The sequence below is a fragment of the Miniopterus schreibersii genome (assembly GCF_964146895.1).
Source record: "Miniopterus schreibersii genome assembly, chromosome: 2".
Classification (NCBI taxonomy): domain Eukaryota; kingdom Metazoa; phylum Chordata; class Mammalia; order Chiroptera; family Miniopteridae; genus Miniopterus; species Miniopterus schreibersii.
In genome coordinates, this window is record NC_138102.1 from 38,562,250 (window position 1) to 38,577,439 (window position 15,190).

Below are 15,190 nucleotides of genomic sequence, written 5' to 3' on the forward strand. Positions count from 1 at the left end.
GATGGAGCCAAAATCGGGCATGTGCCCTGACCACGAATCGAACTATGACCTTCTGGTTCATAGGTTGACTCTCAACCACTGAGCCATGCTGGCCGGGCCTGTTTTAACTCGTTTTAAGTATAACATTTAGTGGCATTGACAACATTCACATTCTTGTGCAGCCATCACCACTATTCATCTCCCGAACTTTTTTATCTTCCCAAAATGAAACTCTGTACCCATTAAACACTAACTCCCCAATCTCCTCTGCACAGGCGTCAGCATTCTACTTACTATCTATATGAATTTGCCTATTCCAGGTACCTAATATAAGTGGAATCGTACATTATTTGTCATTTTGTACCTGGCTTATGTCATGTAGCATAATGCCTTCAAGGTTCATCCATGTTGTAGCATGCGTCAGAATTTATCTCCTTTTTAGGGCTAGTAGTTCATTATAGGCATATGCCATCTGTTGTTCACCCAGTCATCTCTCGGGGACACTGGGTTGTTTCCACTTTTTCGCTATTGCCAATAATACTGCTGTGAACATGAGGGTACAAATATCCTTTCAAGTCCGCGCTTTCAGTTCTTTTGGGTACACCCCAGAAGTGGAATTGTTGGACTATATGGTATTATTTTGTTTAATTTTTTGAGGAACTACCATACTGTCCTCCATAGTGGCTACATTATTTTACATCACCACTTGATCATTGATTTTTCTGTTTAAGTTGATACTAAATGAAGCGAAGTTTTGATGAAGTTTTGTTTGGATCAGTAGTTCTAGTTGGCTGTCTGTTGAAACAGCTCATGGTGGTCTCTTCAGTTCCTCAAAACTTTAGGGCATGTTTCAGAACATTTTGCCAAATAAACGGATTGGGCAGCGCAGGCAGTTTTGTTGTTGTTGTTTTGTTAAAAAGAGGTTGGTGTTAAGAAAACAAGTTCCTTACACAGTAGTGTTTTGAACATTGTACTTGCTCATTTTCAAAAGTCACCACCAGCCACTGGTTATATTGTCAGCCTGGGTTGCTGTCACCCCTGCGGTGGGAACAGTGGCTCACTTCCTGTCTTTGTTCTTGGCTGAACACAGAAGAAGGAGGACATGTCCAGCTTCAAATCTCAAAGGGCTACTTCCCCAGCTTAGGGCACAGGAGGTGGGGCCAGGCTGGGGGAAGACAGTGGCTTCAGGCAATGTGAGCCTGGATTGGAGACAGCTGACAATTTCAGTCCCTGTCCCTAGTGGGAATGTATCCCTCATCTGCCAGCCCTGACCTTGGCCTTGGGTCTGGGTGCAAGTGAGCCTGAATGTTACAGGTCTCTAGACCCGGGGCAGGCAGAATGACAATCTCAGTAATCAGGATGGTCTTGCCATATTTCACAGAGATTTGTTTGCAGTATAAAATGCTTACAGTACAGAGATTTTTTTTCTTCAGATCTTTAGCTTAATTGGCTCTTAGGTTTCCTGACGTTGTGTCCAGATTGCAGAACTGTAGTGGTTCCCACAGTGGGTCCTCGTGATGGGTTGCCTTCCTCTGAGTGCCAGGTAAAGCCAGAGCAGTCACTCGCTGAGCTCACTGCTGCTGCTCTCTGCTACGTGTTTCCTGGTGCAGATTTCCTTGCAGAATTGAATCAGTTTGGCCAGACTTCTTATTCTGGCTAAAATCCTATCTTCACTGTTTTCAGAGTTACCTAAAGGATAGTTTGTGGGAGAGTATTTGTCCTTTATTTCAACTTCTAAGACGAGTTGATTCCCTGCAGTCACTCTCGTTTCCCTGTATTCTTTATTGTAGATCTGCCTCACAAGAATTCATGTACATCAACCCTTGTTTATTCCCAGCTGGGGCTGAACAAGATGGCACTCTGCCCTCTTCCTTCTTGTTGCAGTTCTCATATTGAAAACAGGTGTCGTTTTCATGGTCTATTTAGTGTCTGTTTTCTGCAGTTTAGTGCTTTTGTGGGGGGGTGGGGGCTGGGGTTGCTGTTTAATATGGTCCCACACAGAGTGCTCCAGTGCTGTCTAGTGGTCCTAAACACAAGAAGACTGTGACGTGCCTTGTGGAGAAAATACCCATATCAGATAAGCTTGATTCAGGTGTGAGTTATCGTGCTTTGGCCACAAGTCCAGCGTTAATGAAGCAATATTAGATATTAAATTAAGTTGTCTTTAAACAGAAACAAGGTTATGTGTGCATTGATCAGTTGATGAAAATGTTGTTACCAAAGGCTGGCAGAAACCTAACCCTGTATTTCCCCTAGGAGCAATTAGTATTCACTAGTCATGTTCACAGTGACTTTATAGAACATAACTATTGTGAATAATGAGAATCAGCTGCTGATATTTATCTGATACATCTCCAGGGGATGATTTCTATAGATTGGTATACTATTTAGAGAAATATTTTTACTCACCTTAGGTAAGTGTATTTTTGTTGTTGTTGTTAATCCTTACCTGAGGATATGTATTTTTAAAAAATATGTTTTTATTGATTTCAGAGAGAAGAAGGGAGAGGGAGGGAGAGAGAAACATCGATCGGCTGCCTCCTGCACACTCCTCACTGGGGATTGAGCTTGAAACCTGGGCATGTGCCCTGACCAGGAATTGAACCGTAACCTCCTGGTTCATGGGCTGATTTTCAACCACATGATCCATACTGGCTCAGCGGAACTAGCTTCTTCAGAATACTGTCACAGTGAAACTGGGTGGGCTTTACGGAAATAGAGTGTCTCCCTGGAACCCTGTGATACTTTGGTTAGACTTTCTCTTCTAATGGTATTTTCTAACCTTCTGACCAGATTCGAATGAACTAGTATAGTAATGCTGCTTATGCTGTTCAACACTTTAAAATCTTTTTTTGAAACACATCTTTTTCCTTCATTTTTCTGTTTTACTTCTGACATCAACTTGAATTGGAACTGTGCAGTTGGTGAAAAGTTAATTTCATGAACGGGCAATTTGTCAATGCTTTTGCTTCTCTGGGAGGAGCTGAGAGGAGCCTTTGAGAGCAGGTTTAGTGATCTGCACTTAGGAGTTGGAGCTAACTCAGAAGGTTAGGAAGGGAGAAGCTGTTTGGTTTAGTTTTCTTCAAAGAGGAAGTTGCTGCTGCTGGAGAGTTATGAGTGTCCATTGCATTCTGCCATCTGGCAACTAACTTTAGAAGAAATTGCTCAATGATTTTTCAAAGTGATTGTACTATATTAGGTTTCCACCAATAATATGAGTTCCAGTGGCTTTGCATCCACACCAAGACTTGGTATTGTCAGTGTTTTTAATTTTAGTTATTCATAAGGGTATAAAGTAGTATTTCATTATGGTTTGATTTTTACTTCAGTGATGACTAATGATGTGGGGTGGGGGTAGGGTGGGGCAAAATCACCCCAGTGAGAATCAGTGCCCTAGAGAGTGGCCTTGAATTCTCAGATGTGGTCTTTCGGGGGTGTCTCAACTGTACGCCAGGCTTGTTCATGGTGCATTAATAAGGTTTCTCAACCCTGGCTGTTCAAGAACTCCAGTGTCCCCACCCTGCTTAACATTAACTTCAGTGTCTGTGCTCTGCTTGCTGCTCTGTGAACCAGCTGTCTGGCAAGTCTTGAGCAGTCTTGACCTGGGTCTTGACCCGTAGCTCCCTCCTCAGCGAAGGCCTTGCCGCAGGTACCTCCCACCCCCACCAAGACTTTGGAGACCCTCCCTTTCTGTAACCTCTTTACTGCCCAGTGGTCTTGCCTCGAAGTTGCCAGCTGCTTCTACTGACTCAAATGTCCAACCTCTGCCTCCTCTGCTCAGGGCTGCTGTGTTTTGTGGACTCCAGCTCACTGCCACTGTTGGAAAATGGTCTCCTGGCAGAGAACCAGGGCAGTGGTGGTGGTCACCTTGTGAGTGTCCCTTCTCAAGGATCACTTGCACTGTCTGTTATCTGATGCCTGAAAACATACTTTTGTCCAGTTATACAGTTGCTTATGGCAGAGGTGGTGGCGGGGGCTGGTCCTCTATCAGTTACGCAGCCATTTAGCAGAGCGGTGGTCTCTTCCCTGCTTTTGTCAGCCAGATGTTTATGGGCCCTGCAGTGGGGAGCTCTGTGTGTACAGTACTGGGTGTGGTGATATTAGCCGTAGGACATACCTGCTCAACTTCCCTGCCAAACAGATCAAGGATGAGGGCATATGCTAGGCTGAGATTCACCAGCTTTTGTCATGAGTCATCTTCGTGCTTATTAAAAACCTAGACTCTGCCCCGGCTGGTGTGGCTCAGTGGTTAGAACATTGGCCCGTGCACTGAAGGGTCTCGGGTTTGGTTCCTGGTCAAGGGCACGTACCTTGGTTGCAGGTTCAATCCCTGGCTGCCCCAGTTGGGGGTGTATTCGGGAGATAACCAGTCAATGTGTCTCTCTCACATCAATGTTTCTCTCTCTCTCTCCCCATCCTCCCTGCCTTCCACTCTCTCTAAAAATCAGTGGCAAAAATATCCTCAAGTGAGGATTAACAACAAACAAAACAAAACAAAACCCAGACTCTCTCCTCAGAATTTCTAAGGAAGAGGCCTGGAAGTCTGTATATTTAATCTGTGCCCTCGGGATTCTTATCGTCAGGACAGCTGAGGAAATGTACTAGAGAGTGGGCAAGGGAACAGCAGACAGGGCCAGGGAAAGTGAAAGCGCAGCCTGAGGACTTCTATTCCTTTTCCTGGGATTTATGCTGAAACCATGACTGATGTTTATTTTTTAAAATTCTAATTAGTTTAATTAAATTTTTTTTCTTGTTCGTCTGAAAATGTGTTTTTATTTCTCCTTTATTCTTTTAAGATACTTCTCTAGGTTTAGAATTTTTGGTGGTTATTTTCTTTCAGGTCTTCAAAGGTAATCATTTTGTTCTTTAAATGAACACATTTTTAATTTTTTAATTATGGTAAAATACACATAGTGTAAAACTGACCACGTCTGCCAGTTTTTGAGTGTACGGCTTAGTGGCATTACGAACATTCACGGCTTTGTGCAGTCATCACCACTGCCCACCTCCAGAACTCTCTTCCTCTTGTAAACTGAAACCGTGCCCATGAGACTATGGTTCCCCAGCCCCCCGCCGGCCTCCATTACACTTCTTGTCTCTGAATAGGCCTATTCTAGGTATTGCACGTAAGTGGAGCCATACAGAATTTGTCTTTGTGTGACTGGCTTATTTCACTTAGCATAATGTCCTCAAGGTTCATTTAATTTTCCGAATAGGCATAGGTTGTACATTCACTCATTATTCATAGAAAAAGTCATCGTTCACCCCAACCCCCAACTGTGGTGATGAACTTTCAGTCAGTGTGGAGGGAAAGGGAGGCGTTTCAGAGAGGACCCGACCCTCGCTGGCTCCCTGCTCTGAGCAAGCAGCTCTGCCTTGGTTATGTTTTCAAGTCTTCATCTCTTCCCTCTGGGACCCATTAGCCAACATTTTCTTTGTTCAGTATCTCTGTGTCTTAACAGCTGCTGGGACCCAGCTGCATTTTGGGCCTCTCTGCTCCACTGAGTAGGAGAATGTAGGATTAAAAAAATGGAATTTGGTAAAGAGTGTGACAGGTCACTGTATGGGAAGTAGTTTTCCTCATTGTTTTGTACCCTTTTTTCCTAATTTCTTTATACACACTAGTGATAGAAAGGAAGGCATTGCTGCTTTCGGTAAGGTTGGCTCTAAAAATGTATGTTGTGAATAAATCATCATTTAGACAGCATTCCCATACCTGTGTCATTTTTTTTTTCCCTTCTGCACAGATATCTCCATTTTCTGAACGCTTCAGAGATGGTGTTTGTAAGGCAATGAGTAATGCAACTCATTACTTTAGGTTTGCTGCATTCCCAACTTCCTCAAGTTTAATACTTTGATAAATATAAAGCCTTAGGAAAAAGCAAAATCACATTTGTAAAACACTCTCAGTTTGACTAATTCCCTGTAAAATTACTTGCAATGGGTAAGTTTGTAGCGGGCATATTGGGTCCCTCTTATACGCCTAGTCTGAAGGGAAACACATCATAAGCAAATTTATCATAAGCAAATTTACCCTGCAGGGGCTGTGGGGCCCTAGGGTTCCCAGGGCATCAGAGAGCCCACCTCAGGGACTCGTGGCTCTCGGAGGTGATGATATCAGAGAACCTGGAGAAACTCCCCCTGAGGGATTCAAGTCTCGAGTCTGACCTCAGAGCAAGTATCATAACTTCCCAGTCCCTACCCCCCCAGTGGTTCTTGGGGTCCACATTATCCTCTCATGCTTGGAGGCTCACTTGTGAACTCTGCATGCATCTTTCTGGCTTCTTGACTTCAGTACGTCATAGTGGTATAAGGGTAAAAGGTGGCCAACGGAGTTAAAAGAAAGCTAATGGTACCCCCAGGAGGTAAATGCCAAATCTGTCGAAGCTTGCAGAGAGCTTTCTGTAGAGGGCCAGCAAAAAGAAAAAACAGGCAGTGGAGCTGTCAGGTTATAGAGAGCATTAGGTGGTTGATTTTGTATGAACTCTTTTTTATTTCCTTGAATCTCTTTTCCAGAGAACCATAGAGGGGATCTGATTAACTTTATGGAGTTGTCACCCATCATGTTCTTAGGGACGGAGGATATTAGACAGTCCTTGTTCCCTTCCCTCAGAAACAGAGATTAATGGCTTTCGATTACACAATCATGAAAGTAGGCGTGGCAGCATTACTAGGCAACTCTGGACAGCAGTATTGGAAAAATACAGGAGATTTTCTGCTTCAAGTGAGCTAAGCATACTCATCATGGTTGCTTGTTGCAGTGTACCTGGGAATCGCTTTGTTTGACAGACAGCTCTGGGGTGGGGCTGGGTGGGGCCGGGGATCAGGAGGTAAGCCAAACATGCAAAATAGGTGACACAAATGCTTGTGTTTTGTTCTGAAAGTCCTTTAGGTTCTTACTCAGAGCCTGTTTATTCTGACTTTCCTTAGAATGTCATGAAGCGTATCCTAGTTCAGAAGCAGTGGTATGTAATGGTGGTGACATAGTCTGAGGAGGGGATAGTGGCAGGTAAGGGTGAGCTAGCCTTTCGAAGGGATAGCCTGACAGCAAGGACAAAGTGGATATTTAACGTGTGCAGTATTCAAAAGCATGGCCATTTGGGGCACTCTGTGGGAGGAGTGTTTACACACACTGAGGGTCCTTGACATTGGGTCAGTCATGTTGATGAGGAACCTGTGTCATGAAGATGATGAACCACAGTTTGTGTCTTCTGTTTTAAAGGACTATTAGAGAAGGGTTTGGGAGGATTTTTTTTAATGACTCAAGATTGTATTCTTAAAGAGACAATACATCTCACCAGCCTGGAAAACTCTTACCTGTTCCTTCGGTGGTGATATTTATGTGCTCACACTTGGATCTTGTGTTTCACTTCTACTGATTAAATAATTGAGAAAGGAGAAACGGTTTATTTTTCAAATGAGTGACAGTTATTACTTGCACTTATTTTTTAAAAATTGTACAAAATGAATGTGTGACCTAGATTATACAGTTTCCTTATAACTCCAGGTGTATTTTCATACCCACCCACAGAAGGAACCCACCATAAATGGATCCCTGCTCTGATGGGGTTTGCATTCCACAATTCACAGTCTTGTTCTCAGTGGCCACAGGGATTCTAGTATAACTAATAATTAGGTATTTAGATTGCTTTCAAGTTTTTATTAATTTCATCATTTAGATTATTTTCCAGTTTTTATATATTAACAAACAGCAGTGCAGTGAACATGATTAAAGCTAAAACTTTGCAGACATCCTTAATTTCAAAGAGCAGGTACATTTCAAGGTGTTTTGACACTCCAGATTTCCTCCCAAAGAGTTAACTATTTACATTCTTTCCAATGAAATGAGATGGCCCACATTTGTGTTAAGATCGGATGTTGTATTTTTTTAAAGCTCTGCCAGTTTCACTAATGTCTGGGTGAAAATACTGCTTATTTTAATTTACATGTCTTTGAGTAATAATGAACTTGAGATTTGCAAATTTTCATTAGCCATTTGTGTTTCTCTTAGTGAATTTCCTGCATGTGTTCTTTGTATGCAGCCCACCTCTCTCTCTTGTTGCTGTTGTTAACCTCACCTGAGGATTTTTTTCCCATTGATTTTTAGAGAGAGTAGAAGGGGAGTCTGGAGGGGAGAGGGAAGGGGAGAGAAACAGGGAATGAGAAATATCAATGTGAGAGAGACACATCAATTGGTTGCCTCCTGCAGGTGCCCCGACTGGGGCCGGAATTGAACCTGCGACCCAGGAATGTGTCTTTGACAGGGAATGGAACCTGTGACCCTTTTGTATGCAGGCTGATGCTCTAGCCACTGCTCAGTGGGCCAGGGCCCACCTCTCTTTTTAATTGGTAAGCTTTTATAATTTTAATTGATTTTTAGGTGCTCTTGATTTATTAAAGATATTAATCCTGGGTCTGGCATATGTAGTGCAAGTATTGATTCCAGTTTATGTTGTTGCCTTTTATTGTTCTCGTGGTGGAACTGTTTTGCTTTTACCAGGAAAACCCATTTAACCAAACAGTATTTGTTATGTCAGTTTAAGGAAATGTAAAACCAGAACATTAGCAGGAAGATGATACATTAAATTCGTACATTGTTTTTCTCTTCACTGGATGTGAACTTTTTTTTTTTTTAACTATAACATATACACTTCATTACAACCGAACTAAAATTTTCTGCATTAATGAGGAACAATGCTAACTTTGCTGCATTAGAAAAAAGACTGAGTGTTCTCTGTCAGACATGAAATACCTTCAGCTTATTTTCTCATCTGTAAAATAGGAATAGTTCTTACTTTGTAGGACTGTTTCATATTCAGTGTCTGGCTGATAGTAGGTGCTCAATAAATGGTAGCTGTTTTTATGATCATGATGACATAATGCATATGCCAGGGTCTGAGCACTCAATGAACTGGTAGCTCCTGATGGCAACAAATGTATAACTGATTACGCTAGATGCTCTTGTCTCCACTGTTTCTGATAAATCAGCTTTAAGTTGTATTGTAGTTCCTTTGTATGTAATGTATCATTTTTCTTGGGCTGCTTTTAAGACTTTCTCTTACTTTTGGTTTTTAGCAGTTTGACTATAATGTGCCTAGGCATAGTTCTCTTTGTTTTGACCCTTCTTGGGGTTTGCTAAGATTCCTAGGTATGTAAATTAATATATTTTTAACTAAACTTGGAAACATTTCAGCCTTTATTTCTTAAAGTATTTTTTCTTCCCTTTATGTTGTCTTCTTCCAGATCTGCAATTACACATGCGTTTCATTGCTTGATATGGTCCTACTGAACCCTCAGGCTTTCTTTCTTCAATCACTTTTTTTATTTTTCTGTTTGTTCTGCAGATGTAAACTATAGAAGAAAGGGTTAGTAAATTGGAATGGGGCAATGGAAATTTTCTGCTATTAAAGTTATCTAGTGAATTTGCCATATTGTATCCTTTGGTTCTAGAATTTACATTTGGTTCTTTTTGATAGTGTCCCTCTCCTGGAATTACTCACCTGTTACTTGTTATAACCATATTTTCCTTTAACTCCTTGAATGTATATGCAGTACAGCAGGTCCTCGAATAATGTCATTTCATTCAACGTCATTTCTTCATAACATAGGAACTTAACTCTTATTTTCATTATGTGGTACTTTTCTTAAACTCACAGAACCTATGGATGACATTAAGTAAGGACTTACTGTAGTTGTTTTATATTTCTCATCTCCTAATCCCTGGATCATCTCAGGATCTATTTCTGTTGCCTGTATTTTTTCCTCTTGATTATGGGTCATATTTTCTTTGCCTGTCTAATTGTTTTACTCTGTTGGATGTTATGAGGGATACATTATAGGGAGTCTGTATTAAAGGATATGGATAATTGTTTTGATAGGCAGTTCCTGGCACAGTTGGTCCTGTTAAAATTAGTGGTGGTGGTTGTTTTTAATCTGTGTCTGTCTGCCTGCCTATCTATCTACATATCTCCTCGATCTAGGGTAGACATTTCCACATTGAACTTAGGCCAAATGCATGACTCCTACTCTAGAGTATGTTTTATTACTAAGGCTTGGCCTTCTTGGTGTCCAAGCTGACTGTCTTAGGTGCTTATGAAGATCTCTTTATTCTAGTTGGGCAGACCCTCCATTGTCTTTGGCGCTGCATGACCTTGGGAGTCTCCTTTCAGCACTCAGCCTCACAGCTGCCACTCTCTGGGCCCCATGAAGTCTTGCCCTGGCCATGGACAGTGAAGTCCTGGAGAAGTAGCTTTGGAAAATACCCACAAAAACTTTTGGGGCCTACCCTTTGCTACTCTGGCCTGCAAATTCCAGATATTTCTGCCATTCAGAACAGCCACCTCCTCTTCTTCAGCTCAGTGAAACTGCAGTTCTACTTGGGCAGAAAATCCCCCCACCCCCTGGCCGAAAGCCAGGCCAGGCCCAGGGCTCAGCTCCTGTGTTTCCCTGCTCTCAAGGCTCACAGTCCTGCACTGCCTGTGGCTCAGAGCCTGAAAACAGCTGCTTTATGTGTTTTGTCCAGTTTTATAGTTTTATAACGAAGGGCATGTTTTATAACGGAGGGCATTCTTTCATGTATGGAAGCAGAAGCCTGGTGGCTGTTTGCTTGAAAGCTAAGTCTTTCTCAATAATATTAATGACATGCTACTATTTTTTTTATTCTATTTGGAATATGACTGATTTTATTTGACGGATTCTTAGTTTCTGTGTTGGCTGCAGTGTTATCAACTTATGTTAACTTTTCATCCGTCACTATACCTGGTCACAGACACTGCTGAGTTACAAGTAGCCTTAATGAAGCACCCAGAGAAACTTTGTCTTTTGCACAAATTGTCATCTGTATCATCTTACCCTGTAGTTCTCATTGTCAGCGTCAGTGATGTCTGTAAATGACAATTCTAGTTGGATATAGTTGTCTTGAGATTTTTTTGAAAATGATCAGTTTACAATAAGAGTTTGGTGTGCCATTCTGCCTTATTTTAATTGTTAAAATTAGGTATCAAATATCTACTCTTTTAAAATATGTAATGTATTTTTTTTTGCATGAGGAATGAACATGTATTTATATGTCAAATTTGCTTTAAAAATATTTGAAGATAGCTTTTAGTAATTAAGGCATAATAAGTTCTATTTCTTTCCTGTAAAGGCCTTCCTCCCTCCCTTCCTTCCTATTTTGTGACTGATTCACTTATATTTGCACAGCATTTTTTACTTTTCAAAGTCTTCTCATTATGTCTGGCCCTTCCTTTCCACTCACACAATCCCGGTGCCCTGTCTTGTTACCTCTTGACTAGAGTAATTCTCCTTTCCTGTTGGAATCTCCTGGCCAATCACTTTCACAGTTTAATCTTCATAAAGTTGAGTTTCTCATTCTAATGTAAAAAAAAAATTTCACTGTTCCATGTTGCCTTCCAAACTCTTTAGTGGTTTCCCAACCCACCTTTCACGCCAGATTTTGGGTATTCTTCTTTCAGCTGCCTCCACATTTTCCTCTCCCTGACTTCCGTGCATGCTGTTCCTTTCACCCACGGTGACCTTCTCTTCTCTCCTCTTCATCATCCCAGGTCCCCGGTGTCACTCATGAAACCTTTCCCAGTTCCCCGTGCTATTGTGGTTATTAATCCATTTCACATTTGAAGTACAGGTACTTGTACGTATCTTGTCCCATGGTGTCCTACACATAGTAGACAAGAAATACTAGCCATTTCACTGTTAGGAAACCTCTGATCTAGAGGGGGTGTGAGGGGTTATTTACATTCACAGAATGCGGAAACCAAGACCTGAAGTGTTTAAATGACATCACACCCAGAATTAATGACGGATTCCAGATTTACAGTCCAAGTCCTCTAAATTTTTTCTTTAGGTAGCTTCTCCACTCTCATCTAATTTGGCTCAAAATGACTTTCGTTGTCTTCTCAGTATAAACTTATTTTTTTATACTTTGCGCTTGTCCACATTTATAAAAAAATGAAGTGGGGGATTTTGCTCTACCTCCTACTCCTCCCTTTGCTGTCCTTGTGAGCTGTGGCTGCCGCCACCCTGAGGAGTAGAAGGCTAAACCCAGGTCCCTAGAGCCTCGCTGTCATGGGTCATCCTGCTCGTCTTGACATCAGACAAGATCCAATGCAAAGTGCTCCGTTTTGCTGTTTTCTAAGTGTGGCTTGATATTACCATTGTAATAGAATTCTTGTTCCCTCTCTTATTTTCAGGCACTTCGCCTTAGTAACGTGGCCATGGGCAAGACCACCACAGGCCAGATCGTCAATTTGCTGTCCAATGATGTGAACAAGTTTGATCAGGTAAGCTGCACCGGAGCCGTCCTTTTTCATTTCCCACCCTTCTTACCTAGTTTACCACAGGCCAGGACTCTGTTGAGGATGTAAGGTGTTTTTTTTACTTTTTTATTTAACTCTCATTTCTTCTGTGTGCTGCTTAGATGTAACATGCATTGTTCTGTAGATGAGAGTTTTGTTTCTCTAATGTTGCCTACAACATAATTCAGTGGTAAATAGGCAGACAGCAGTGTTCTGGCCCAGCTTGGTTAAAGGTACCTAGTAGTCTTCCTGGCGTGGCCTTTCTTAGCACCTTGTGTTGGGATTGCTGGCTGAGTCATCTTTTTCTTCCCCTAGATGATGAACTTCTGGTGGGTAGGGATGATTTTTCCCCGTGTCCTGTATAGTGCCTTCTGTGTAGGAAGCCTTCAGTAAATAATGACAAATGGGTGGTCTCTAACCAGAAACGGCCTACTCTCCTGTAACCCCCCATACTCTCCTTTTTCATTTACCTTGTGAATATATCCCATCATCCAGGGCACCATGGCCGCTGGTCAGATCTGTATTGTACTAGATCACTCCTCTTTTAATCATTCATTCCTTGAAAATGAACTGAGGTTCCTATTCAGTTTTAGGGATGAGTAAGACTTTTACCCTGGAGACCCACAGTCTGTCAGGGAGATAAATACACAAGGAATTACTGGAGCGTGTGGACTGTAATATAGGCTTTCCTGGATGGTGGAGAGTGTAGAGGAGGTGGGGCTAAATTTTATGGCAGAGTTTGGGGAAGCCCTGAGCTCATCTGTTGAGAAGACAAAGTCGAGATCTTCCTTTTAATGCTGCTGGTCAGGTTCTCCCTGGATGTACCTGTAGCCTGCCCTGTGTTGCCGGAATGGCAGATATTTTCTGCTGTAGCAGGGTTAAACCTACTGTGGTCACTTCCGTTTAGGTTCTCATCTGCTCTGTTCTTTCAGAGCAGATGGTTTCTATACTGTATCTTTCATTGGTTTTGTTTTTAAATAGTCTTAAAAAGGCTTTGTCTTTTTCTTCTAAGGTAACAATATTCTTGCACTTTCTGTGGGCAGGCCCACTGCAGGCCATCGCAGTGACCGCCCTGCTGTGGATGGAAATAGGAATCTCGTGTCTTGCCGGGATGGCAGTGCTAATTATTCTTCTGCCTTTGCAAAGCTGCTTCGGAAAGTTGTTCTCATCACTCCGGTAAGAGAAACATATGTAGGTACTGTTGTACTATAGCAATAGGTGTTTGATAACATGCACAGTCTGCCCGATGCTTTTGTTCAAAGACAAAACAAACGCCTTCTGTGGTCCCTTCTTTGCCTGTGTTGTAGACTCTTCGGGCTTAGTGGGTGGGGCTCCAGCCTTAAGCTGAAAGCTAATCTTGTAGCAGGGAAGGGGAGGGCATTTGCTGGCTCCTCCTGGCTAGCTTTTCAGTCACCTTACCTCAATAGGTAGAGTGTACTTAAGCAGAATTTACATGCATCGAAGTTATTTAAACATTATTAAATAGTAATACACTTAGATATTTTATGGGCCCCGTTCTAGCTGCATATACTTTTATTATACTTGTGTTAATGCCATTTGCAGTGTGTGTTGTTTTTATAATTCACTGTTTCCATTAAGTTATGAGCTCCCCAAGGATAAGGTTGATCGTAATTATGTCTTCATAATGTCCCGCAGTCCTAACAGCATTTGTGATAGAAAAGTGGGTGGTAATGAAGAGCCTAATGGTGATGAATTAGACCTGAAGCAGATCCCAGAGGGTTGGCAGTGGGTCATAGCCAAGTTGTCAGATGGATGGAGATATATTGTTTGAAGCACATTGAGTTCTTTCCTTTGTGCCTCAAAACCTCATATTTTTCTCTACTTGAAATTTCCTTTCCTCTCTTTGCCATGGAGAAATGTTCCTGATCCTTCGAGGCCCATTCCAATGCCACCAGAATTCTGAAGCTTTTTGGTCTTTTCTTTCCCAGTAGAATAACTAGCCCTCTCTTTTCTGCTCCCAGTCCTTCATTCCTAATTTATTACAGCACAATCTCTTATGTTCTCGTTAGATCTGGGTGCTTTTCTTCCTTCCCTGCCCAACCATGACCTCCTTGAGCAGACGCTTTGTATCTGAGTCCTTTCACATTTTCCTCGGCAGATATTGTAAGTTCTCCAAAGTACTTCTTGAACTGGGCTGAATCGTTGACTTTCTAATAGCAGTTTTTCCCCATTTGTATTTTGAGTTGTCAGTGCAGAAGAGCTGAATGGAACCATTTGTTCCCTAGTCTCTGATGTTCCCTCTGCTGATGAGGGAAATTGGGTTGTGGTCGTCATGGCTCACCTCTCACATCTGTCCCCTTAGGAGTAAGACCGCAACATTCACAGATGTCAGGATCAGAACCATGAATGAAGTTATCACTGGCATAAGAATAATAAAAATGTATGCTTGGGAAAAGCCATTTGCAGAGCTTATTACCAGTTTGAGGAGGTAAGTTTTTGTATATATCACACTATATTTTTCATATTTTAAAACACCGAAAGCACTCTCATTCTGATTCTTCTCTGACCGTCGACTAACTGAGGCTCTGCCTCTCAGGTTCCGTGTGTGCAACTCACCCTGACTCCACTGGTCCCAGTCAGATGCCTCTTCTCCGTGTCCCCCAGGGGCCTGTGCTGGCTGCTTCTGTCTAAGGTCTTGTCCCATAAGTTTGGGGGTGCTTATTCTCTTTTCCAGTGAGTGCATGTGCTCCTGGAGGGAACAGGCTGTATCTTTGTCATCAGCGAGGTGCCTGGCACACGACCAGTGTTCATGAATGAATGTTCCAACCCAGACCGATTGACCCAAAATGTTAAAGTGCACACTGAGCCTTCACATAGTTGGATGAGTGAAGTGGGTATTGAGCACATGGGCCTCATGTGGGAACCAGCCCCAGGGC

At 42.2% G+C, this 15,190-nt stretch overlaps 1 protein-coding gene across 2 annotated transcripts in view; it reads left to right on the forward strand.

Annotated features, from left to right (window-relative positions):
- The window catches only part of ABCC4 (ATP binding cassette subfamily C member 4 (PEL blood group)), a 222,748-nt gene that overhangs the window by 51,482 nt on the left and 156,076 nt on the right, over positions 1-15,190 (forward strand). For both annotated transcript variants that reach the window (XM_081130988.1, XM_081130989.1), the window contains exons 5-7: positions 12,189-12,278; positions 13,306-13,469; positions 14,617-14,742. In XM_081130988.1, coding sequence (XP_080987114.1) covers positions 12,189-12,278; positions 13,306-13,469; positions 14,617-14,742 — 380 coding nt within the window. The remainder of the gene's footprint in view (positions 1-12,188; positions 12,279-13,305; positions 13,470-14,616; positions 14,743-15,190) is intronic.